We start from the raw sequence: 24,974 nt of genomic DNA, 5'->3' as shown, positions 1-24,974 counted from the left end.
GAGGTGTCCCACGGCAGGGGGTGGCACTGGCTGATCTTTAAGGTCCCTTCCTGTGTGGGGTCACAGGAGGGCTTGGCTTGGCCCTGGGAGCACAGAGGAGGCAGCAGAGGGACCCCCAACCCTCCCAAACACCCTGTGCCAGCCCTGGGAATCACCACGGCAAAGGTTTAGGGCCAAATTCTCACCTGAGGCCAAGCGGTTCAGGGCCTCAGAGCGAGTGGAGCAGCTCCCGTTTGCAGCAGAGGAGGCCCTGGCTGTGCAGGTATTTTATATATATATTTATATATGTGTGTGTGTATAGATATATTACATAAATATATAGGTATGAAATAATTTAAGAACCACCCGAGACAGCATGCTGTGCTCCGGGGTGGGGCTGGGGGGGCTGGGGGGCAGCCGCTCCCCCTCCTCCCCCTGCCCCACCAGCTTTGATTCACAAATGGAAACAGAGTCTGGAGTTAAATTAAAAACCACGCACACGCACACGACACGGGGCAGAGGCTGGAAGAGTCCCTGGTGTCCCTGAAGAGATCGGATCAACTAAAGCCAAAGAGTTGGGAAGTCAAGAAATGGAGCCAGCGCGGGGGGTGGTGCCCGTGCCTGTGCTGAGTGCCCTGGGTGTGCCCAGCCCCCCGTGGGGACACCGGGGCTGTGTCCTGGCTGGGCTGTGCTGGGTGTGGCAGAGGCTGGTGGGACGTGTGTGTCCTGCTGTGTTTGCCCCGGACCCGCGGCCTCCATCTCCACCTGCTTCGCTTTCGCTCCGTCCCAGGACTTTTTGCCACCTTGGTTGTCCAGGCCGAAAGGGAAAATCCTGCCCCAATGAACTCGTCTCCTCTCCTCTCCTCTCCCTGCTGGGAGTTCTTGCAGAGCCAGGTTTGGTCCAGCTCAATCCTTCCCACCAACTGAAGACCCCTGGAGAAGATCTCCTTCCCAGGGACTTCAGGCTGACCTTTAAAAAACCACCCAAAACCCCCTCATAAAAACCCAGAAATCACCGGTGCCTTCCCAAACTCCTCCTCGCTCCCCATCCCACCCTTCCCAAACATCCCCGAGGGCCGATGGATCCCAGATCCAGGTGACAGCTGTGGAGGGCTGGGAAAGCAGCCGAACCGAGCGTGCGGAGAAGGCTTTGGACCCTCATCCCCCTGTCCCTCTCCTCGTCGGGAAACGAAAACCCCCCGGATCTGCGGATCAGCTGGGGAGCAGGACGTGCTCCAGGAAGTAGCTGATGGAGTCCCAGTGCTTCCAGAGGAAGAAGAGGAAGAGGACGAGCAGGGCGGTGCTGAGGATGCGCATGCGGGTCTTCATGAGCGGCGTGATGAAGTTGGCGATGGTGGAGACGAAGACGAGCAGCACGGCCATGAGGGCCAGGATGACGTTGATGAACTTGCCCAGCAGCGCCCGGGCGTTGGCGTTCTCCACCCCCTCCAGCTGCACCACCTGCTGCTGCTGCTGCTGCAGCTCCAGCTTGGTCACCCGCGTCAGGCACGACTCCACGGCCTCCTGCCGGGGGACAGCGGTGGCAGCGCATCCAGAGGTGTCCCTGGAGGGGTTCGGTGCCTCCCCGGGGACCCCGGGGCTCGCTGCTGGGCTGGGGAAGGGCTGGGTGCTGCGGGACTGTGCTGGCCCACACGTGGCTTGTCACAGCCCTGGGATGTGGTCACCCAGCTGGAGCACAGCAGGAGGGCAGGGAGTGGCTGTGTACAGGGGCATGGGAGTGACAGGACAAGGGGGAATGGGTTCCCAGCGGCAGATGGGATTTTGGGATGAAATCCCTCCCTGTGAGGGTGGGGAGAGGCTGGGATGGAATTCTCAGAGAAGCTGTGGCTGCCCCTGGATCCCTGGAAGTGCCCAAGGCCAGGCTGGATGGGGCTTAGAGCAGCCTGGGATAGTGGAAGGTGTCCCTGCCTATGGCAGGGGGTGGCACTGGGTGGGATTTAAGGTCCCTCCAACCCAAACCAGTCTGGGATTGCCTGGTTTTGGGGACAAGGTTTAGTGACCTGCTCCTTGCTGTGACAGCACTGCAGGGACCACCTCACCTGGAGGCTGCTGGGAGAAGGAATCCCATTCCCCCACCCTCCTTCCCAGCCCAGGGTCTCTCCCTCACCCCGTGGCTGGAGGTAGCAGAGGGTGGCTGAGCTTTCCCACAGCCCTACCTGGATGTCCCGTGCCCTCTCGTAGGACTGGTAGGCCACCTTCTCCTCCATGCTGGCCAGCTCCTGCTTCAGGTTGGTCATCTCGTTCTGGTGCAGCTCCGTGAGGTCGTTCAGCTGCTCCTCCAGGCGCTCGTACCTGCGCAGGGCAGCTGGGCTGGGACATCTCCCCGACACCCCCCCGGCACTGGGGACACCACCCAGCCCCTCTGACCCTCCCCTGGTTGTGGGAAAACATCTCAAGGTCCTCCACGGAGGTCTGGCAGTGAGGAGGGCTGCAGCTCCCCGTGTCTCTTGGCTGGATGAGCCCAGGAGAGCGGCTTGTGGTGCCCACAGAGCCACCCCGGGTGACACCACCCCTGGCAGCCGCCCGTCCCTACCTGTAGCGCTCCTCCTGCAAGCACTGGGTCATGTAGGTGTAATCCCGCTGCAGCTGGGCCTTGAGGTCCTCCATGGAGTCCTCCAGGTGGGACTGGCTGTCCTTGATCTCCCGCAGCTCCTCCAGGATGGTGTCGAAGTTGTTGTGGTGGCTGTCCAGCGTGTTGGACTTGGGGCTCCCCAAGCCGCCGGGCCCCGCCCCTGAGTTGCTGCCACCAGCGGAGCCCGAGGTGGCACTGGAGCACTCGTCATCGCTGCCGTACTTGGGGCTGGACACCAGGGTGGCACTGCCGCTCAGCGCCCGGGAGGCCTCCTCGGGGTGCCCGTCGTCCAGCGTGTCCTTCAGGTGGGCGATGTTGTCGGCGCTGCCGAACTTGTTGCGGATCAGGCTGGCGAACTCCCGCGGCTTGGACACCACGGCCGTGTGGGTGGCCTGGGACAGCCCCGAGAGCCCCCCCTTGACCCCTTCCACCACGCCCCCGCTGAAGCCGCTGATGCTGGAGCGGACGTTGGCGCCCACATCCTTCAGCCCTTGGTGCATGTCCCGGAAAACATCCTTGGGCTGGCGGGAGGGGCCGTTCTGCTCGATCTCCTTCAGCTTCTTGTGGTAGTGCTCCAACTTCTTGTGCAGCTGCGCGATGGTCTGCGCCGACTTCTGGTTCTTCTTCTCGAACACCTGCTTGATGCGCGACGCCTGCTGCTTGTCGGCGTTGTTGGCCAGCTTCAGGTACTCGGCCACGTTGTCATCCCGCGCCTCCTGCTCGATCTTGATCTGCTCCGTGATCTTGAGGATCTTCTGGTGCAGGTGCTCGATGGCGGCTTTGGTGCGGTGAGGGTCGGGGGTGCCATCGGGCACGTCCAGGCACACGGGGCCGTCGGCGTCGCCGTGCCCGGCGCCCGAGGGCAGGTTCAGGGTGGTCACGTCGCCCTTGTCCAGCTGGAGGAGGAGAAAAAGGAGGGGGATGCTCAGGGGAGGGAGGAAAAACCCCAGGAGGGAACCGGGCTTGGGATGCAGAGGGAGAGGCGAGAACTGGGCGGGGGAATAATTAACCAGAGTAGCTGGGGAGTTTTCCAGTTGGTTGGAGATTTCCCAGCCACGGCACCGCTGCTGGAATCCCAGGAATACAGCAGTGAAAGAGCACAGCAGCCAGTTCAGGGCTGGATTTTCCCAGTGGGTTTCGGCAAGGAGCAGCCACTGACTCTGCCTTTCCACCCTCGCCTTGTGCAGAGATGGGAACTGGGATTTCTCCAGCCAGCCAGGGAAAAGGGGTGAGGAAAACCAGGAATCATCACCAAATCTCCCCCCAGACCAGCGCAGAGCACGAGGATCGAGCAACCCAGAGGTATTTCGGTCCTGCTTTTAGCCTGGGTGCACCCCAAAGTTGTCCAGCCCAAGAGAAACTGCCCTCACCCCAATTTGTGGGGCACTGGGGAACAGCTCCTGCTCCCAGCGCTGCAGCTGCAGGGACTCCTCTGCTTTTCTGAGCTCCCTCACCTGGCAGTGCCCAGCTCCTGTTGCAAACACCAGCTGCCACTGCAGGAAATCTGGACAAACGCCAAAATTCCATTTCACAGATGGCAAAACTGGAGCTTTGGGAGAGGAAATCACTCGCCTGAAGCCACATTCGCAGAGCCTGGATGGCAAGCCAGGCCCTGCCTTGTGCTCCCCATCCTGGACATGCTGCTTGCCCAGTTGGGAAAAACGAAAAACAACCAAAAAAAAATCCCCTAAATCTTCCCAGTTGCTGGGTTTTAAACGCAGATTCTTATGCAAAATCCCCCCCTGGTTGTGTAAATGGCTCCTGGCTTCTAATTAAGAGCTGCTTGAAAGTTAAATACCCTTGGCAGATCTGGATAATTTCTCATTTCCATCCCACTTTCCCCGAATGACCCTTTAATAGGGATAATGCTTCGGGATCACGTTGGGAGTGCGTTATCACCAGGAAACGCAGGCTGCAGGAGGGGAGGAATGTTCTCTCGAGATGCTGCTTGGGAACGCTCCCGTCTGGAGCAGGGGCTTGGAAAAGCCAGGGCCCTGCTGTTCCCTTCCATCTCCTCCTTTCCCTGTTGTTCGTGTCCTGCTGGGAGTCTGGGGGCGTTGGGATTTCAGCTCAGCTTCCCCCAAGCTGCTCCCCAAGGCTTTTCCTCTCTCCTCGCTGCAGCGGTGATGGAGCAAGGGCTGGAGGGTGAGAGGAAAAGGCCGATCCCAGCTGGACGGGCTCAGGCTGGAGTGGCAATTTTTTAAAAACAAAATCCAAGTCATAACAAACTTGTGGTTTTCAGACCTCACTCCCAGGCTATTTTTAGGCTGGGCCCTCCACGGAGGGTTTTGTTTTGGTTTCTTATCGAGAGGCAGAAATTAGGAACGGCAGGAAACAGATTTTTTGCCCAGATTTTGTGCAATTCTCTGGGCAGAGAAGGGAAAAAGTGACCGTGGCAAAGGAAAAGGCAGCTCTGGAGAGGCTGAAACGGGAAACACCCACTGGGGAGGGGAGGGGAAAGGTTGCTCAAGCCCTCTTTCCAAAGAGGGAGGTGCCCTCTGTAAAGCCAATCTTTGGGATTGGAAAACGGGGGGTTTAGATGGGATATTGGGAAGGAATTCCTGACTGGGAGGGTGGGCAGGGGCTGGGCTGGAATTCCCAGAGAATCCGTGGCTGCTCCATCCCTGGAAGCATCCACGGCCAGGTTGGAGCAGCCTGGGACGGTGGAAGGTGTCCCTGCCCACTGGCAGGGGTGGCACTGGATGGGTTTTAAGGCCCCTCCTAACCCAAACCGCTCCATAATTCCACGATTTATCCACAGGATTACATCTGGGAGGGCAGGATGGGTAGGGAGGAGCAGGGACCCAGCGCTGGGCTCAAATCCTGCCCCCTGCTCTCTGCCACACTGGGGAAAGGCACATCAGGTTATGGCTTTGAAAACAACCCCCCAAAAAAAGCCTGGATGTGGATCCCTGCGGCATTAACGGGCCCTGCCTGCTAAATCCCAGCCAGCCCAAATGACTGCGCAGGGGATTTAACGGGGGGATTACGGAAAGCCACACTTTCCCTACATGCAGCAAACCCTCTGGAAGGCACAGCCCGATGAAAATGATGTTTCCCAGCGCTTGTTTTCCAAGGCAGGCCGGGAAGGGCAGAGCCGGGGCTGATGTGGGATGCGGGAGGAATGCAGGACACGGGCAGGGAAATTATTCTTATCAACAGAGCTGAGCCCAGGAGAGCTGAGACAGGCAAAAGGCTCGAGCTAATGAGCTGAGCAAACGGCACTTAGAGGGCTGCAGCCGGGCACAATTATGCAATGCTGGGTTCCTTGGTGCTGCAGCTCGGATGGAACCGAGCCCAGGTGGCAGGTGAGCAGCTCGGGGCCGTGGCTGTCCCAGCACATCCACGCCTGGATTTAACCCCGTTCTTCAGAAATTGCACAATTATTGCAAAGTTCAGAGCAAAGCCCTGGAGGCGCTGACATCACCCCCGGAACTGCTCTGTTTTCCATGCCCTGCAGCCCACTGGGAAGCGCCGTGGATGAGCCGTGGCCGCATCCGCCCCGAGCGAGGACTCACCCTACAAAGTGCCACCGTGATTCCTGGCTGGAATCCATCACAGGGACAAAACAGCCGTGGGAAGGACCACGGGCACCTTCCAGCATAGAAAAAACAACAACGGGTGCCACCGAGCTGTCGAGAGATGCCAAATCCAGGGCAGATCCAGGGAGCTGCTGCCCTGATCTCTCAGCTCCGCAGCACAAGTGTCATCGTGCCCGAGGCACTTGGTGGCCACTGGGGAGAGGCCACGGCCAGCACAGAAACGCAGGTGTGTGGGGGACGTGGGGAGGGGGATTTTGGGGCAGTTATTTCATGTGGCCCCTGCTCCTCAGAGCACTTTTCCAGCACAGCATCCTCTGAGCCGGGGACCGCCCGGCGTTACCGGGGACACCGTCCTGTCCCCGTCCCCACACAGGCTCCCAGCCCTGCGCCGAGCCGAGCCGAGCTGTTATTCCCACCAGACCCACCTCAGGTGTTGAAAATAGCAGCAGGAGCCCTGACTCACACTTCCCACCCTCCTTCCGAGCCCGCGGCACCGCCCGGGGCCGGCAGCGCCGTGTCCCCCTCTGTGCCACCCCTGGCTGGGCACAGCGGGCTGGCAGCAGCTCCCTCCTCATTCCCAGTCTGACAATAATTTTCCTTACATAACGCAGGGATTAACGTTCAGGCTTCCAGCTGCACTGGAGTTTCCCACCGAGCACGGGCGGCGCTGGGGGGGGTTTCAGTCCCGGTTTCATTCCCTGAGGAACGGAGGTACCGAAAATTCCCCCGTGGGTCTCTCTACCCATCACCATCCTCCCCAGCATCTCATCCGAACCCCAAAAGCTGCCAGGACCTACCTCCATGGCGGGCAGGGCTGGGGTGCCCCAGGGCTAGTTGGCGTGGGCTGCCCGGCCGTGTCCCCGCGGTGTCCCCAAGGCTGGCAGCGCTGCCCGGGCAGTGCCGGCTGCCATGGCAGGATTCCCGGCTGGGAAAGGCAGCAGCGGATGGCAGCGAAGTTTGGGGGAGCAGCACGGAGGGAGGAGGAGTAGAAGCTTCCTGCAGACCCCGTCAGGGCTGGCCCCGCGTTCCCGGAGCGTTCCCGGAGCGTTCCCGGAGCGCTCCCGGCGCGTTCCCGGCGCGCAGGGACGGAGGCGCTGGCTCCGGCGGGATTGCCGACTCAGGAAATCTGCCCGAGCTGTTTACAGCTCGCAGCGAGCGCAGCTTTCAGGGCTGTAACGCAAAACCCCCCTCGTCCCCGTGCCGGGATATTCATACGCCTCCAGCCCCATACGCTGCCTGTGCCCTGACGCAGGAGGTCGGCACGGGCTGGTGTCATCTGCTGTGACACAGAGCGGGACAGAAAAGCCTGGGAGAGGCAGGGGGAGGCATCCAGAAAAGAAAAACGCGAGTGGAAAACAGCCGGGGGAAAAAATCCAATCATCGAGCAAGGAGCTGGGCAGCCTGAGGGAGTTAAAAGCCGGGAATTGGCCTCTCGTGCCAGCACCAGGAGGTGTCCTGGACCCGGACCTGGATCTGTCCCTGTCACCCCACGAGAGTGGGAAGGGAAAGGCTGCACTGACCCCATTGTGCCACAGAGCCGGCACAGAAAACACATCCAGCCACTGCCCAGACAGCGGTGTGGAGATTCACAGCGGCTCCGGAGACGTTAAACAGGACAGATGGAAAGCAAGGAGGGATGGCCCCGAGCAGGCTCGGCTGCGTTTCTGCCAGGCCAGAGGAGCTGGGGAGGCACCAAGAAGGGGACCTGAGCTGAGTGTTTGACTCAGCCCAGACCTGCACGGAGCAGGGCTGGTGTCTGAGCAATTCGGGGAAGCAGAATGGAAGCGCAGAGCTTGTGCTGAGCCACAGCAAAGTCCTCAGCGTGTCTGAAACCTCAAACCCACTGTGGCCAAGGACAGCGGGCTGGCTGAGCCCGGCTCCTTCGCCGCTCTCTGCTTTAGTTATTCCTCAAAAAAAACCCCAACAGCAGCTTAGGAAGCGTTTGCAGGCGCCCTTTGAATGGTGCAAGCCGGACCCAGGAGCTGCCCGTGACCCAGATCCATGGTTAATGGGGACGCCCGTGCTGCTCCCACAGCCGGGCCCCGCTCAGCCTGGCGCTGCCATCGCCTGCCGGGCTGTCCCCGCACCCATCCGTGCCCTGGCAGTGCAGCCTGGCACTTTGGGTGCACCCCGAGCTGTGCTGCCTTCAGCCCCCCAGCACTGCCAGGCCCTCCGCGGCAGCGCTGGTGCCTGTGCCCGGCGTGCCCTCCCCACAGGACGGGCACAAGGCAGAGCTGGAGCAGCATGGCGTGGCCCAATGCTCGATGTGAAGCTGCCAGGCACCAAAATCCTCATCCCCTTCCAGCCCCAGCTCCCGCGGCCGCGATCCCGTCCATCCCCACGGGCACCGGGAAACACAAGATTCCCTGGTAAACTCAGCCCGGAGCCCAGCCGTGCCTACCATGCGGTGCTCAGCCGTGCCAGGGCAGGGTGAGGACGTGGCAGAGCTCCCTGCCGGTGCCACACGGAGCCGCGGGGGCCGGGCGGTGACACCGCAGCGCTGCCCCCGGGAGCAGCCGGGGCTCCTCGGCTCTCTGGTGGGCAGGCGCTGCTCCTGGCCCATCCCTCTGATCCCAGGGGGTGGATTGAGCTGCCCGGCCAAGCCCCGGGCCGTGGATGCCTCTGGCATGACTCGGGGCAGATGACCGGGGCCGCTCAGCGTGGCTTTGGTGGCTGCCATAGCATCATCACTTCTCCTTTTAGCACAGGAGGCAGAGGTCACTTCCCATCGCTCTTCTGCTGTCTCAGCAGGGCAGGAAAATGACCCAGCTGCACAGGACACTGTGGAAAGCACCCTTCCTGCTTTCCATTTCCCTCTTGAAGGTGCTGGGGCCGGCCCTGCAGCCCATCTGCTTCCCGCCGTGGTTTTTGGGGCTGCCAGGGGCTGGGAAGTGAGCGGTTCGCTCATCCTAGGGGGAACTGTGATGTCCCCCACACCCCCTGCCAGCTCAGAGCCCCCCACAAACCCTGCCTGGCCTGTCCCTGGCCTTGGGGAAGGAGGGAGGAGCAGGAATTTCCCAGAGGAGGCTGATGGAGTGAGGACTTGATAAAGGCAGGGATGCTCAGGAAGAGCCCGTGCAGGCAGAATGCTGCAACGAGCCCTGGAGAGCATTTCTGTGCCTTACTGGGGACCTTGGGTGCTGGATTCCCAGGAAAACACCTGCTCCCAGCTCCCCAGCACGAGGGGAAGGCCAACAAATCACTGCAAACAACAAAGAACGTCGCTGGTTATCTCCCCAGCCCAGCGAGGTGGAGCAGCGGGGCAGCATCTCCCCTGCCAAGGGCACAGACTCCCTTCCACAGGATGCAAAACCCTTCCCGGCATGGGAAAAATGGGAATTCTGCAAGGGAATTACCCCAGAGGTTGGTGTCAGACACCCCAGCATCCTTACCCCCCGCAGCTGTTTTTCAGGCCTGACTGTACGAGGCAAATTTATAAATAAATAAATAAACAAACAAACAAATGCCAGCTCCCATGTGAAGGAAATCCCTGGATTTTCCACAGAATCCCGGCAGATTTGGTGTGTGCTGGTGCTGGGCAGTGCAGGATCCAGCTACCAAGTCCTGGGCTGAGCCCCAGACGGGTCCCCTTTTGCTGCCACACGAGCACAGGGCAGACCTGGGGCTTGGGCTTTGCTTTCCCTGGGGCTGGGCTTGACACAGAGAAGTGGGAATTAAAACCAGCAGGAAAACCCTCCTTGAATGGGCTGGGAAAACTGCATCTGGATTGTTGGGATGATGACAGAGGTGAAGATCTGCCAAATCCAGCGCTCCTTAGCATCCCATTCCTGAGTGGATTTGGCGTCTGGAGCAAGCAGCTTCTTGGCCTCCTCCCGCAGGTACCGCCCTGCTCTTCACCCCTTATCCCTGCACATCCCACATCTGGGAATCTGGAATCTGGAAAGGGGAGCAGAGGGGGAGAATACTCACAGAGATGCCCAGCAGAGAATTTAAGAGCAGAATCCTTTTCCCGGGGCAGGACTCGGGAGGGTCGCTCCTGCGGGGCCGGAGCTGCGGGAAGCAGCCGGATCCTCTCCCTCTGTCATGGCCGAGGAGCCCGAGGGACAAAGGATTCGCAGCCAAGAACGAGAAGCACAGGCTGGGGGGGAGCCCAGGGGAGCAGGAACAGGTTGGGAGCCACGGGGCCGATCCCAATCCTCCGACTGTGCCGGGAGAACAAACAGCACTGCCAGCGCTGCGGGCCCGGCTGCTTCCCAAAGGGAACAAACACAAACAGCCGTTCCCGGTCCCTGTTGGAGCTGGGATGGTGCCACCATCCCACAGGGCTCAGGGCACTCGGTGGAGAGTGGTTGTACAGCTGGAAAGATCTCGGGATTCTCCCTTGGGAAGTTCCTGTGCCTCCGTGCCCGTCCACGCCACGCCAAACCCGGCATTTCCTAATTCCACACCACATCCTCCAAGGTGGGCACCGTCCCTTGTGCCCTGGGCTCACAGGTCACAGCAAGGGACGCCTCTGAAGGGACAATTCGGTGCCCCCCCATCGTGGGTGAAGCCATTCAGGGCCCTGCCTGTGCTTGGAGAATATTTGGGAGAATTCCCGCTGTTGTTTTTGCCAGAGGGAGTAACCCCGGGAGCTCCAGCACTCACTGGGTGACACAGCTCTGAATCCACCCAGCACCTCCAGCAGGGTTTGTGCAACTGGGGGGGATTTTTGGGAGCTTCTGCACGGAGGATTTGAGGCAGAAGCAGGGAGAGGCCGAGCCGCAGCCTCAGCAAGGTGAGGACTCACAAACAGGACCCTCATCCGCACTCTGGAGCCAAATCCCGCTCCCAGCCCAGAGCAGCAGGAATGGCCTGGAGGGATCACGGTGTGGACACAAACCCTGCGCCCCAAATCCTGCCCAGCACCCCGGGCATCCACCCCCAAATCCCCCGGGATCGCGGCGCTGCCTGCCGGGAGCGGGAGCTGCTGGTGGGCTGCAATCAACAGCCATATGTCACCGAGGCTGAGGAACACGATGTCTTCTTCGCTGAGGGGTGAATCAGTACCCGAGTCTGATATTCTTCTCCTCCTGAATTAATTAAGCAGCAATCTCGGGTGTCTTTGTCTTTCCAGCTATTATCTGCTCGTTCCAAAGCGCTCCCGCAAGCGCCATCCCAGCGGGAGCGCGGGAATGACTGCGGGGAACGAGCTCCCAGCCTTGGCTCACGGACTCCTTCCCCTGCCACACGTGGGGAGACGGAGGTGGGAAGCGCGAAGTGGGAAGTGGGAGCTCACCTGGACTCTCACACCTGATTCCATTTGCAGCCCAGGTCAGGAGTTCCCTCCCAAAAAAAACCCCCTGGCACTTGTAGGGTCTCCTCACCCTGGTGCTCCCCAGATCACCCCCTTGGGATCCGGGTGCCAAAGGGATGTCCTGGGGGCTGGGGGGTGCAGGAAGGGCAGCTTTACACCACTCCCTCTGTTCCCTTTTGCCTGTTTCACCTCCTTCCCTGGGATTTGAACAGCAGAACTCGCCGGGAATTTGGGTGGGAGGGGAGGATCTGCCAGAAAATCCTCCTGAGGAGATCCAAGACACTTCACCAAACTCATGGATGAGTTGGCTCTGGATTCCAGCTGGGGAAACTGAGGCAGCAAGCGAGGGAAAACTCCTGCCTGGGAAAATTCTGTCTGGCTTAGATGTGGGGCCAGAGTCCCTGTCCCTGTCCCAGTTATTGACCGAGCCCAGGTAACTGGAGCTGGAGGAGGCAGAAACCACATCCTCCCCCTGGAACCGACGGCGGTTGGATGCCAGGAGGGCCGGAGGGAGCCAGGGCCGAGCTGGACGTGCCCCAGGCAGGGAGCAGAGGCCTGAGCAGGGGACGTGAACTTTCCCTGACATCCCTGAGCCATCCCGCAGCCTCCCGGCCACCCCAAACCCCTCTGTCCCCACGGGCCACGGCCACCCCGGGGTGGGTGCTCAGAGACTCCGGGTTTCTCCCTGCTCCCTGTAATCCGTCTGGCCCTGATATAGCCGCTGACCCGGGGGGAATCTAAATTTAGCGGGATGAATCCCGCCCTGTGTCCCGAGGGCTGATGCCCTTGAGGCAGAACGACAGCGGGGCTGGGGCTGTAGGGACAGGTCCACACAGCCCCAGGACACTGTGGACACTCTCCTGGAGAGCCCCAGGACACTGTGGACACTCTCCTGCAGGGCTGGAGCAGGGACAGGGGCACAGAGAGAGGAGACTGGAGCAGGGGAACGGCACTCTTGGGTTGTGATCCCATAAACACGGGTGGCTCACAGCTCAGGAGCCACCCTGAGGTGTGGCAGGAAGCCCCCCCTGCTCCCCTGTCCCCCCAGTGCCTCACAGGAGAAGCATCTGCTCCGGGAGGGGCACGGAGGGGGCACACGGCCGGCGGTGGCAGCTGGCGCTGTCACTTGCCAAGGGACACCGAGGGCAGCGAGCCCGACCGGGGTCCGGCCCCTCGCAGCCCGCGGGGGACACTCGGCGGGTCCAGAGCCGAGCACTCGCACTCGTGACACTTGTGACGGATCCACCCCTCGGGGACGCGGGGAAAGGGCGGCCGGGAGCGCGCACGGACAGCCGGACGGCCGGACAGCAGGACAGCCGGACAGCAGGACAGCCGGACAGCAGGACAGCCGGACAGCCGGACAGCCGGCCAGCCGGACAGCCGGACAGCAGGACAGCCGGACAGCAGGACAGCCGGACAGCAGGACAGCGGCCCCGCTGCGGTAACGCCGCCCTCTAACGGCCACCGGCCCCGCCGCTCCCCCCGCGCCGCCCGTCCCCCCGCGGGGCCCCGGTGCCCAGGCGGGGCTCACCTGGACGTGGACCATGCCGCAGTCCCCGCAGTCCGTGCAGCTCCCCGGCAGCACCAGGCACAGCACCCCGCGGCCGCCCCGCTCCAGCTCCGGCCGCGCCGCCGGGGACCGCGGTCCCCCGGGGATGCTCTGCCCCGCCAGCACCGGACCGAGCCCCGGCTGTGGGGACACCCCCGGCCGCTGCTGCCCGCGCCGGGGCCTCGGCGGCCGCTGCAGCCGCTAATTCCCGTGAGCCCGCCTCTGCCTGGCGGGTCACCAGCAGGAGATTAGCGAGATCAGGAGAAAGCTCCCCAGCACGCTCCCGGCGCCGTGCGCCGTCCCTGCCGCCGCCTCCGCCGGCCCCAGCGGTGCCACCGTCACACGTGCCGCGAGCACGGCCCCGTGGGGAGCACCGGCAGCGGCCGCACGCTGCTCCCGACGCGGCGGGTACGCCCCAAACGGGCCGCCACCTTCGGGCGAACGAGAGCCGCGCTCCGTGCGGGTGTTTGGGGTGCTCCCGACGCCGAGGAGCTCCGTGTGGCACACGGGGGAGCGAGAGGGTGTTTGGGGTGCAGGGATGCTCCCGGCTGCTGGAACCCGCAGGCACTCTCTGACCACACGGCCCTTGGAGCAGAGCTGGCACCCAAACCCTTGGTCGCCACTGCCAGCGGGAGCCAGGGCATGGCCGGCTCACCCCAAACTCACCCCCAGCTTTCGGCAAGCACAAGGTGGGCACGGGGAGGGGTGGAAGGTTGGGGAGGGGGAAAATCACAAAATCACAAAAAAAGGAAGGCTGGTCCCCAAGAAGGGGACCCCAGGAGGGGGTGACCCACTTGGCAGTGCTGCTTTTGGGGTAAACCACAAACCCCAGCCAGAACTGGCACCCAGCACCAAAATCCCAGACTGTTCATGGTCCCACTGACCCCCTCGAGCCCCTCTGGCTGTCCCCTGTCACCACAGGCTGCTCCTGGGGGCAATTAGGGGGTGCAAGGGGGAAGAATTTTTGTGTGCCAGGCCCTGGCAGGGTCCATAGGGTGAGGAACCAGTGCAGGAGAAGGGAGAACTGCAGGAACTCAGTTAATTAATTTAAAAAAAAAAATTAAAAGCAATAAAGAATAATCTACAGCTGTCCCAAAAGCACTTGGTGAGGCTGAGCCATCCCACGAGGGATCCATCCAGCGTCTGCTCCTCATGGAAGGGGTGGAAAATCCAGCATGAAATTTGTGTGTGTGTGGGGGGGGGGGTGGGGAAACGGCTCCCGTGGGGCTTCCAGAGGGAGGGGAAACAGGGAGGAGGTGCCAGATCCCAGGGGACAAGGCAGGGATGATGCCAAGCCCCCACTCTGGGAGCCACCCAGCCATCCCTGAGGAAAAGGAGCTGGTTTGCTGCAGGCAGCAGGCTCAGGGCTTCCTGAGGGCTCCTGGAAAAATAATCCGGCACGGGAATATCACACGGCTCGTGTTTCTCTAAATAAGTCATTTTTCCACTGCCTCACAAAGGTGTTGGCTCTCTTCTTATTACTCTTTGTGTCATATGCAGTTAATTATTCATCCCCTTTCTGTGCTGCTCCGGGAGCGGACTTGGATCTGCTCTGCTCTTCCTCCCTCTGGACGCTTCTGCCCCAGCGGGATCGAAGCTTTGGCCATAATCCCAGTGGGATTGGGATCCTGGCAAGGCAGTGCCACGGGCTACACCCCAGAGGAGGCCACGAGGGAAGAATTTTGGCTTCGGATGCTCAAATGACCAACCTGACGCCGCTGCATGGCTTTATCCGGGTGGGACATTCCAGAGGGGAGGAGCAGGAACTGCCAGGGAAGGGTTGGGGTGCCCTGATTTGCTCACAGCGAAGTGGGGAGAGGAGATTCTGGGCAGCTCCTTGGAAAGCTGCTGGTACAGAGACATTTTTATCCTCTGGGACACGATTCCCACGTCCCTGCCGGAGCCTGCCTGGCCATCTCCCCATCCCGAGCTTTGCCAATTCCCTGCTGGGACTTTCGGGTGAAGTAAAAACACAAAAAGAAGGTTCCTCATAGCCCTGAGAGCTGCAGGGAGCAGCTGCAGGGTGTGGAACCCCCCCGAGCTCTGAAGGCCAAGGGGAGAAGCCAACAGGGACAATCTCCCCGGCTCCCAGAGCACCTCCCACTGCCTGTCCCTGGAACCCAGCGAGTGCTAATTGGGCTGTTGCATAATTAATGGCACTAAACACTAGATGGAAACACCATCCTGTCCACCAGCCTGGTTTCAAAATCACTTGGGATGGGACCAAATCGCAGCCGCCTGGCTGAACTCTGGACGCGCCTCTGGACCGCCCCATCCCATGGGAACAGAGTCGTGCCAGGCCCTTTTTTCTCTCCCTCAAATCCCACTCTGGGAATTCTGTCCTTGCCTTCAATTCCCCACAAGAGAAGCGTCAATTCCAGCAGCTCCAGACACGAGTGGTTCCCAGGGGCTGCCACCACTGCCCGGTGCCACCAGCACTGCCCTGAGGGACAACCTCATCCCGATGGAATTCTGGGGTGCTCTGCACCCAGCCCAACCTGGCTCCCTGCTCTGTCCTCGTGCCCCCCTAACCCCGGTGCAGCCACAGAATCCCAGGATCACTGAGGTTGGAAAACCCCTCCAGGATCATCGAGTCCAAGCTGTGCCCGACCCCCACCCTGAGCACCGAGTGCCACGTCCAGGTGACACCTCCAGGGACGGGCACTCCAAACCTCTCTGGGCAGCCCTTTCAGCATCTAATCACTATTCAGAGGAAGAAATTCCTCCTGATGTCCAACCCAAACCTCTTGAGGCACAGATTGAGGTGACATCCTCCTGTCCCATCACCGTTCTGTGGGAGCAGAGCCCAACCCCACCCCGGCTTCACTGCCCCTCAGGGAAATACAGAGAGCCAGAAAATCCCCCCAGACCCTCCTTCCCTCCAGGACAAACCCCCCCAGCACCCCCTCACCCCTACCTTATCCGCCAGGCCCTCGGTGTCCTCGGTGAGCAGGTAGACAGCCCCGCTCTCGGCCAGCAGGATGGCCGTGTCCGTGGTGGACGACGACCTGGGCCTGCCCTGGTGCTGATGCAGGATGGCCGTGAGGCCGCTGTCCTGGGGGGCCTTGCGCCCGAGGTGGGGACTGCCCTTCTGGGGCTCCAGGGAGCCGCTCTTGGCGCGGCGGCTGCCGCTGTGCAGGCTGGTGCCGCGCTTGATGGACGGCCGCGAGCGGATCTGCTGCAGCACGCGGTTGAAGGCGGTGGGCCGGGCCGGGAGGTCGTGCAGGGACACGGCGTAGGACACGCGGTGCATCTCCGGCGAGCGCTCCTTCTCGTCCGGGGACTCGTGGTCCGAGGCGCCGTGGGGCGGCGGCCCCGAGTCCTGCGAGTTCTGCTGCTCCCGCTCCCGCGAGCGCCGGCGGCTGTGGAAAAGGTGCTTCAGGCCGTGGCCGAACATGGAGCCCTCGGAGAGCTGCTGGATTTTCTGCGGGAGAAGGGAGGGAACGGCTCCTGTTACCCAGCAGCGCCCCGCCGACGGTGCCCACACGAGCCCCGAGCCCAAATCAAAGCTCCGAGGCTTCCAGAGGGCTCTGGGGACCCCCTGGAGCAGCCCAGAGGGATCCGTGGAAGGGAACTGCAGCTCTGCTGCCAGCACTTGTTGTAGGATGGGAATGTTTACATGGGAAGTATGAAATATGAGTGGGAATGTTGGAAATAATAAATATTAGTGCTCGGAAATGCGAAGTATTAGTGGAAATATTGGAAATACAAAGTGTTAGTGGCCATTTGATGACCCCACAGAGCGTGGTGGTTTGGGCTGGCTCGGGCTGGCGTTCCAGCTGCTCTCTGACATGAGCTCCAGGAAGGGGCTTTTCCCTGTGGGATTTTCCATGGCCCACGGCTGGCCTCTCCCCCCAGGCGTGAAACCACAGCTGGTGGCCCTGTGCCACCAAATCCAGTCCAAACTGGGCAGCCACTGGTTTCCAGCAGGACACGGGGACACGCTGCTCCCCTGAGGACCCCCAGGTCTCCCTTTCCCAAGGGCCGGCTCCCACATTCCCAGGAAACACACGGGAGGCTCCCGGGAATCCGGCGGCGGCCAAGTCATGAATATGGATGGTGGAACAGATCCTGCTCCCGATTACGGCCGGGTCAGCCCGGCCAGGGTTCCACTGGAACACCCAGATTTACATCCCGGGAGATTTTGTGAGGTGGATCAGGGACAGCAACTTCCAGCATCTCCGAAGGGCTCAGCGCATCCCACAGCCCAGATCCCTGCTCCAGCACGGCTCCCAGGCAGCGAATCAACGATTTGGGATAAGAAAAAATCCTCTCCCTCCTGAAGCAGCCTCTGGCAGGAGCTGGAGGATCACAAGGCACGATCCTGACCTGCTTTTGGAGTCACCACCCTGTGAGGACGCCAGTCCTGACCCTGCTGACGTCTGGGGCCACCTCACCTCCACTTTCCTGCAGCAGGGACTGTCCCCAGGGATGCTGTTCCCGTTTATTCCTGCTCCCAAACCAGCAGGAACCGGGAGCTCCTCAGAGCCCCAGCAGATACTCGGGAAAAACTCCAGATTTTGGGAAAGCTGTGACATTCCAGACTTGACCTCCAGGAGCTACAGACAGAGGAGGAGCTCATGGCCACACAGAACGGGCTCCTTCTCCCAAAAATCCCAAACAAAGTCTGAATCCACCATTCTCACCACACCCAGAACACTGACAAGGGATCAGCAACGGGATCCTGTGTCCCCAAACTCCGCAGGCAAAGCCTTTCATCCTTCCCTGAGCCACTCACAACGCAAATCTCTGTCCTTTTAGGCTTTTCCTAGGAAATACATAACAAATCTCCGGTGCCGATTCGCTTCTCGAGGAAATAACCATTTAAATTTTATTCTATTTATAGGGTCTCTATGGAAACAGAGGCAGCATTGGAGAGGTAATAACTCCAAACCCCCAGATTCCTCCCATCGAGGGCACCGCAGACCCCTCAGAGGCACAGCCAGAGCTGCAGAAGGTCCAAGTGAAAAGAAACAACCAACTCCCTTCCCCGAGGGAGATGAAAACCAACTAAAAGCGGAGCTGGCAGGAAAGGAGGGCAGATTTCTCCCCCTCCTGGCAGCAGCAGCTCGGAGGTGGGAGCCAGATGCCCTCAGGGCTCCTCGGTCCAACAGCTCCTCCCGAGCGAAATTCACCTTTTCCAACAGAAATTCACCTTTTCCATCAGAAATTCACCTTTCCCAACAAACTCTCCTCAGGCCCTTTCCAAGTTTTCCTGAAAGAGGCTTTCAGGGGCTCGGCAGGCACGGGATCTGCATGGGAAAGAGGAGGGAAGCAAGGAGGGATTCCAGCTCTGCTGCTCCATCAACAGCTTGGCAAGCTCAGAGTGGGTCTGCATTGAAGGGCCGGGAGTGGTGGCCACAAACGAGTCCTTTGCTGCTCCAAAAGCTCTGTTTTCTCGTGTTTTCCCAGGATATTCCTGTGCTTCCCAAGCAGAGGCATTTTCCTGGCACGCAACCGCTCGTGGCTCGGAGCAGAGGCTATTTTGGAACAGCCATTGCTTAATAACCGAGGCAATGGACACAGCTTAATTGCTCAGCTGTGAAACACCGAGGGGAATCCAAAAATATCTTTATTTCTTTGGACTCTCTCCTTGGCACAGCCACGCTCTGCTGCTTGGTGCTGGGGACTCGTTTTTATGGACTTCAAAGCCCCTGCTCCAGGTCCCACTGCACCGAGAAGAGCTGGAAAAATCCCATTTTAGCCCAACCCGGGATATCTTGCAGGAAAACTGGCACTTGGATGAGGGTTCGGGACTCTTTGGCAATACCTGGCCGTGCCAGGCTCTCCAGGGTGCTTTTCCTGCTGCTGCCACTCAGCCTGAGACCTCCCAGCTCCTCTCTGAACATTCCCCACCTCTGCCCCGCACCCAAACCCCCCTCCTCGGCTTTCAGACGGACACACGAGGAGAGGATCTGGTTGCCACGACCTTCCAGCTCGGCCCCAAGCTGCGAAATCCTGCTCGATGGTTAGGATTATTAATTATTAATTATTCATTATTTACATCCCCGGCCCGCCCAGAGGCTCCAGCCAAGGCTCTGCAGCTCTTCGGAGAACAACACAAACACGTGGGGAAGCCTCATCCCTTCCCACCCCATCCCACCCCTCAGCATTCCATATTTTAGGGCACGGGGGCGAGGCCACAGCCCCCAAAGAGCAGCAGGATCCTGGCAGATCCTGGGTGGGGTTCCCGGTCCTGCTGCTGCTTCTCCAGCTGATTCTCCTCTGGAAGCACCAAGAGGGTCCGGCCACCAGCCAGCACCCCCAGGCAGGCGGGGGGACAGGGTCAGGGCTGTCCCCAAGGGGGGACAAACAGCCCGGCTCAGCCCCGTCCCTCGGAGCATCCCGAGCTGCCGCTCCTCCCGCTGAAAACGCGGGGATGTTGTGAAATGGCAAAGAAAGAACTCCCCCACAGGCGCTGCTGCTCCCGGGGACAGCGCGAGAGCACCGGCATGTGACAAACGTTAGTCATGCTGGGCACCCGGAGCTGGGAATGCTCGGGAATATCGGGATGCACTGGCCAGGAGTGGGAATGCTCTGGGGAATATCGGGATGCACGGCCCAGGAGTGGGAATGCTCTGGGGAATAACGCAGAAATCACTGCCCAGGAGTGGGAATGCTCTGGGGAATATCGGGATGCACTGGCCAGGAGTGGGAATGCTCTGGGGAATATCGGGATGCACGGCTCAGGAGTGGGAATGCTCTGGGGAATAACGCAGAATTCACTGCCCAGGAGTGGGAATGCTCTCAGGAATGACACAGAATTCACTGCCCAGGTGTGGGAATGCTCTGGGGAACATCGGGATGCACGGCCCAGGAGTGGGAATGCTCTGGGGAATAACGCAGAAATCACTGCCCAGGAGTGGGAATGCTTGGGAATATTGGGATGCACTGGCCAGGTGTGGGAATGCTTGGAAATATCAGGATGCACAGCTCAGGAGTGGGAATACTCTGAGGAATGACACAGAATTCACTGCCCAGGTGTGGGAATGCTCTGGGGAATATCGGGATTCACTGCTCAGGTGTGGGAATGCTCTCAGGAGTAGCAGGGAATGCCCTGCCCAGGGGGTGCAGATCCCTGTGAGCTCCGGATCCCAGCTGGCATCTGCGGGTGGCATCTCTGCTGCCAGCTGTGCCAGCTGTGCCAGCTGTGCCCCTGGGGGAGCGACCAGCGGGCGGCCTCTGCCATGGCTGCCGCCTCTGCGGGGATGCTGAGAGCCGGGATTTGGTGGGAAGCAAGGATGGAAATCCTGCGGGATGGGATCTGGGAGGGCTGGGATCAGAGGCACGGAGAAGCCACACCCCCACGAGCCTGTTCCTGCTGGGATGCACCGAGCGGAGCCCGGGAAGGCCCAGCATCCCTTCCTTGGATCCCGGGAAGGCCCAGCATCCCATCCTTGGATCCAGGGAAGGCCCAGCATCCCATCCTTGGATCCAGGGAAGGCCCAGCATCCCATCCTTGGATCCAGGGAAGGCCCAGCATCCATCCCATCCTTGGATCCAGGGAAGGCCCAGCATCCCATCCTTGGATCCCGGGAAGGCCAAGCATCCCTTCCTTGGATCCAGGGAAGGCCCAGCATCCATCCCATCCTCAGATCCAGGGAAGGCCCAGCATCCATCCCATCCTCAGATCCAGGGAAGGCCCAGCATCCATCCCATCTTTGGATCCAGGGAAGGCCCAGCATCCATCCTATCCTCAGATCCTGGGAAGGCCGAGCATCCATCCCACCCTCAGATCTTGGCCCTCGGCTGTGCCTGGCACAAACTCCAGGGAATATCCAGCCTGGAAGGATGCTCTGTGCCCCTGAGGATCCGGGAGGTGCAGCTGCACAGCTGGAGACCACCTGAGGTCCTTTCCAGCAGCCTGGGAGCTTTGGAAGTGCGATTCCCTATGGGAATGATGGATGTGGCTGCTCCAGAGATCGCTCTGCTCTGCTCAGCTCTGACAACAGCTCGAGCCCGGAGCCACAGGGGAGCCAGCTCACCTTGGCAGCGTCCTTTCCACGCCAAAATGCGCCTGGGAACTGTTCGTGCCAGGGATTAAACAGAAACGCGCCGAGGGTTCGGAATAGGGACCGTGCTGAAGGAAAGTTCTCATCCTCCCTGCACTGCCATGGCTGGGATGGTGAATCCCACCCGGAGGTCTCCACCCCCACATCCATCCCTTCCCAGCAAGGGATCTCCAAAAATATAATCCAGCTGAGTGGGATTGATGTGCTGGGAGGAACTGGGAGGTTAAAGCTCCACCCCGTCCCCTGCAGCCACCCCTGTCCCAACCCCGCTGCTCCTGCGGTGGGACCTCCCCTCGTCCCTCATCTCCCCCCTCCTCAGGAGAGGCTCCCCAGCTGCACAAAGCCCTGCAGAAGTTTTTTGCCCACGGATGTGGGGCTTGGATCAGGCCCTGGGAACAGGGCAGAGCTTAGGCCAATGCCTCCGGGCTCCTGCTGCTCCCAGCTTTTGGGTTCAGGAGCTGTGAAGACCAAAATCGTGAACTGGGAGAGGGGACTGAGGTCAGGCTTCAACCTCCAGCCCTGGGCCAGATCAGACTGCTGGGGAAAACAGAGATCCAGGGAAAAGCCTTGGCTCAGGGGAAGTGGGATGGGAGCGAGCCGTGGTGGGACGGCAGCCACGAGGAGCTGGGAGTCTCCTGCAGCGTTTTGGACGGATCCCGTCCCTCCCGCAGGAATCCCTGCCACCAACGGATTCCTGAGCAGAGCTGCCACACACCAGCTCTGCTCCTGGCCACAGCTTATTTTTTCCCCTCTTTTTCCCTAACGGAGCCCTGGCTGTCGGCAGAGGAGCTGGAGCCAGGGCTGGGGAAGGCAGAGCTGCCACGGATCTGCCGGAGTGCGGGGACGGAGGTGACACGAGGCAGGCTGTTGTTTCCAGGGTGCCACCTCAAATCCATCTTCAGCTGGCACGGAAGAAGAGTTTCCTCTGATCCTTCCCCATCCACGGCAACAGGAGTCTGTGGGTTTGGGGACCAAGCACCAGCTTGAACCCACCCCACCAGCAGCTCCAGAGGGGGTTTGGGGCAGGAAAACTCTGATTTATTAAAGATGCCCCTCATTGTGGCAGCAGGGGTGAAGTGGCCGGCTCGTGGTGGCCGTGGCAGAGTGCCCGGTGTGGGCAGCAGCCAGCCCCAGCTCTTCCTGTGTTCTGCCGGCTTGAGGATTTATTCCATGCAGGTAATTAATTGCTGAGCTCCAAACGCATTAGAGGTGAGCACTGGGAGGGTGGCACAGCCAGCTCGATAAAATCAATGGCGTTTGGCCTTGGATGCTGCTGCCGGATGAGGCTGCGGAGCCGGAGCTCTGGGCGGGATGTGCCAGCCCTGGAATGTTTGGGGTGGTGGGTGCAGCCGTGGGAAGCTGCAGCTCCTCTGGCCCCACATTCCCAGCCCTTTCCGAGCCTCTGTGCCCCAGGTGGGGCGGAGGAAGGACAGGGGTGGGAAACAACACCTTGGCTAAGCCAGGATGTGCCAAGCCACCGAGCCTGAGCTCCACAACCCCATGGATCCCGGAATTACGGCATCAGAGAACCATGGAATGGTTTGGGTGGGGAGGGACCTTAAAGATCTTCTTGTTCCACTCCTTTCCCCACCTTCCACCATGCCAGGCTGCTCCAAGCCCCGTCCAACCCGGCCTTGGACACTTCCAGGGATCCACAGGCAGCAACAGCTTCTCTGGGAATTCTGTGCCAGGGCCTCCCAGCCCATGGATGTGCCTGGCCTTGGCTGTCCCCCTCACCAGCAAACCCAAAGCAGCCTCAGGAGCAGGAGCTGCTGCTGGGACATCGAGGACAAGGCCCCACGTGTGACCCCCAGCAGCCATGGGGCTCCTGGTGCTCAAAGCAGCCGAGTTTTCCTCTGGGAACAGGGACTTTATTTCCCGGCTGCCTTTCTGGAAGGGATGCCTTTCTGTCAGTCCTGGCCAAGCTTCTCGGCTTCCACGTGACCTTGACCGCGCCGGTGACACCTTCTAGGCCACGCAGCGAGGGGCTCCATCCTGGATCCCACGGCTGAGCAGGGACATTTCCCACTTTTTCCAGCTCTCTTTGAAACCAAGGAGTGGGAGCATCCCCTCCGTCCCAGCACAGGGAGCCTCTGAGCCGATCCCACTCTGCCCACGGCATTCCCACGCCTGCACACCCTGAAGTTCCACGCTGGGAATTCATCCCTGCGGGATAAAACCGTGCCAGCGGGACCCTGTTGAGCAGCCGGGGGTCGGAGCTGCTTCTTTCCCAAAGCCAGGGGAATTCTGTGCCTGATTTCAGGCCGGACCCCCCCTCCGGGATGGGCTCCGTCCCTCCCGCAGCGCTGCGGTGCCGCGGGATTTGTTCTCCTCATCCACCGGCCCCAGCCCCGAGGCCCGGCAGGAGCAGCCTCGGGGCCATTTCCACACCGTCACTTCCCGGTGCCGCAGCACCGGATCCTCCCGGATCCTCCCGGAGCCTCCCCCCCCACCCCGCCCCGCTCCCGGCAGGGATTTCCCGGGATCTGCGCAGCCCCTCTGCAGGGGGGCAGCCCCCAAACCCCTGTTCCCAGCCTGGGATTTCTTCATCCCAGGAGAACCCCTATCCCAGGAGTATCCCCGCTGCACGACCAGCCCCATGCTGGGACCAGCATCATTCGAGGACCATCCCCATCCCGACCCCACGAGCATCCTCATCCCAGGAGCATCCTGTTCCAGCAACATCCCCGTCCCAGGAGTGCCTCCATCCCTGGAGCATCCTCATCCAGTAGGATCCCCGCAAAAGAACCGTCCCAATCCCAGGAGCATCCTAATCCCAGAAAAATCTCTGTAAAGGGACCACCCCCACGCCAGGAGCACCCCCACGCCAGGAGCACCCTATTCCCGGGAGTACCATCATCCGGGAGCACCCTGTTCCCAGGAGCATCCCAATCCGGGAGCGCGCCTATCCAGGAACCATCCCGCATTCTCCAAGGTCACACCTGTAGGACCGGGGGGGGGTGGGGATGATGGCACCCCCAGGGTCCACCGCACCGGTGACCCCGCTGGGATCTCACCACACCGGCCACCACCGGGAACCCCCCCGCGCCGAGCCTCCGGGATCCTCCCGCGTCCCACCGGGATGCTCCCGCCGCTCACCTTCAGGTCGGGGGGCTTGGAGCGCGGCGGTGGCGGGACAGCGCCCGCCTCGGGGGCCGCCGCCTCGCCGGCCTTGCCCTCCATCACGCCGTGACCGGGCGACTCCCCCGCGGCGCCGGGATCCTCCTCGGGCTGCTGCAGCTCGTCCGACCGGCACCGCTTCATCCCGGGAGCGCCGTGCCCGCGGCGCTGGGGGCGCCTATGGCCGCGGCGGGGGGCGGCTCCCCGGCGGCCGCTGCGGGGCCCAAGGGCTGCGCGGCCCCGGCCCGTCCGCCCCGCCGAGCCCGGGCCGGGCGGCGGCTCCGCGCCGCGGCGGCTCCGCGCCCGCCGCCGGCACCGGCATCGCCGCCGCCGCCGCGCCTGACGGACAGCGCCGACGGCCAATGGTGACGCGAGGGAGGCGGGGAACGGCGCGCTGATTGGTTAAGAGGGAGCGGGGGGCGGTGCTGGCGGGGTGAATTAACCAATGAAGACGCGCGGAGGGCGGGGCCGCCGCTGGGGATTGGCGGAGGCGGAGCGGGGCTTGAGACGGGCGCGCCGCCTCCTGCCGAGCCGGTCCGCGCAGCGCGGGATGGGGGAGCAGGAGGCGACGTTTCAGCTTCCCCTGTTGCTTCCCCTTTTTAAACGCGTCGTTTTATGGTCGTTCTCTTTTTTTTGTCTGTTTTCTCTCGCCCCTCGCGGGGGTGCGCAGAGGCCGCGGAGAGAGGTCGGCGGCCGGGCTTCGAGAGACTACAGTTCCTATGAGGCGTTGCGGCGCGACAGACTTCAACTCCCGACATCGCCGAGCGCGCCGCGCGTGATAATGAATTTAGATATAAATAAACTACATCTCCCGGCGCGCCTCGCGCGCAGGGTGCGCCCGGCCTCCTCCCCCTTTGCCCTGCGGCGCGCCGATAAAGGTTCCGGGCACACGCAGCGCGGCTGGTGGAGGCGCTTCCCCTCG

General features: G+C 61.4%; 1 protein-coding gene across 3 annotated transcripts; it reads right to left on the bottom strand.

Annotated features, from left to right (window-relative positions):
* Window positions 1-247: 247 nt before the first annotated feature.
* Window positions 248-24,293, bottom strand: TMCC2 (transmembrane and coiled-coil domain family 2). 3 transcript variants are annotated; one of them, XM_082296255.1, is made up of 5 exons: window positions 24,032-24,293; window positions 15,838-16,344; window positions 2,534-3,468; window positions 2,157-2,292; window positions 248-1,503 (listed from the first exon to the last, which is right to left on the bottom strand). In XM_082296255.1, the coding sequence occupies exons 1-5, from the start codon at window positions 24,194-24,196 to the stop codon at window positions 1,192-1,194; spliced, it is 2,055 nt and encodes a 684-aa protein (XP_082152381.1). In that variant the 5' UTR covers window positions 24,197-24,293; the 3' UTR covers window positions 248-1,191. The 3 variants fall into 3 exon arrangements, with proteins under 3 accessions (XP_082152381.1, XP_082152383.1, XP_082152382.1); XM_082296257.1 differs by lacking the exons at window positions 15,838-16,344; window positions 24,032-24,293 and adding an exon at window positions 8,516-8,634; XM_082296256.1 differs by lacking the exons at window positions 15,838-16,344; window positions 24,032-24,293 and adding an exon at window positions 6,912-7,277.
* Between the last annotated feature and the right edge of the window lie 681 nt (window positions 24,294-24,974).

The sequence above is a fragment of the Coloeus monedula genome (genome assembly GCF_965178545.1).
Source record: "Coloeus monedula genome assembly, chromosome: 23".
Taxonomy (NCBI): domain Eukaryota; kingdom Metazoa; phylum Chordata; class Aves; order Passeriformes; family Corvidae; genus Coloeus; species Coloeus monedula.
The sequence above is the reverse complement of the archived record's forward strand: the minus strand, read 5'-3'. Positions and strand labels throughout refer to the sequence as shown.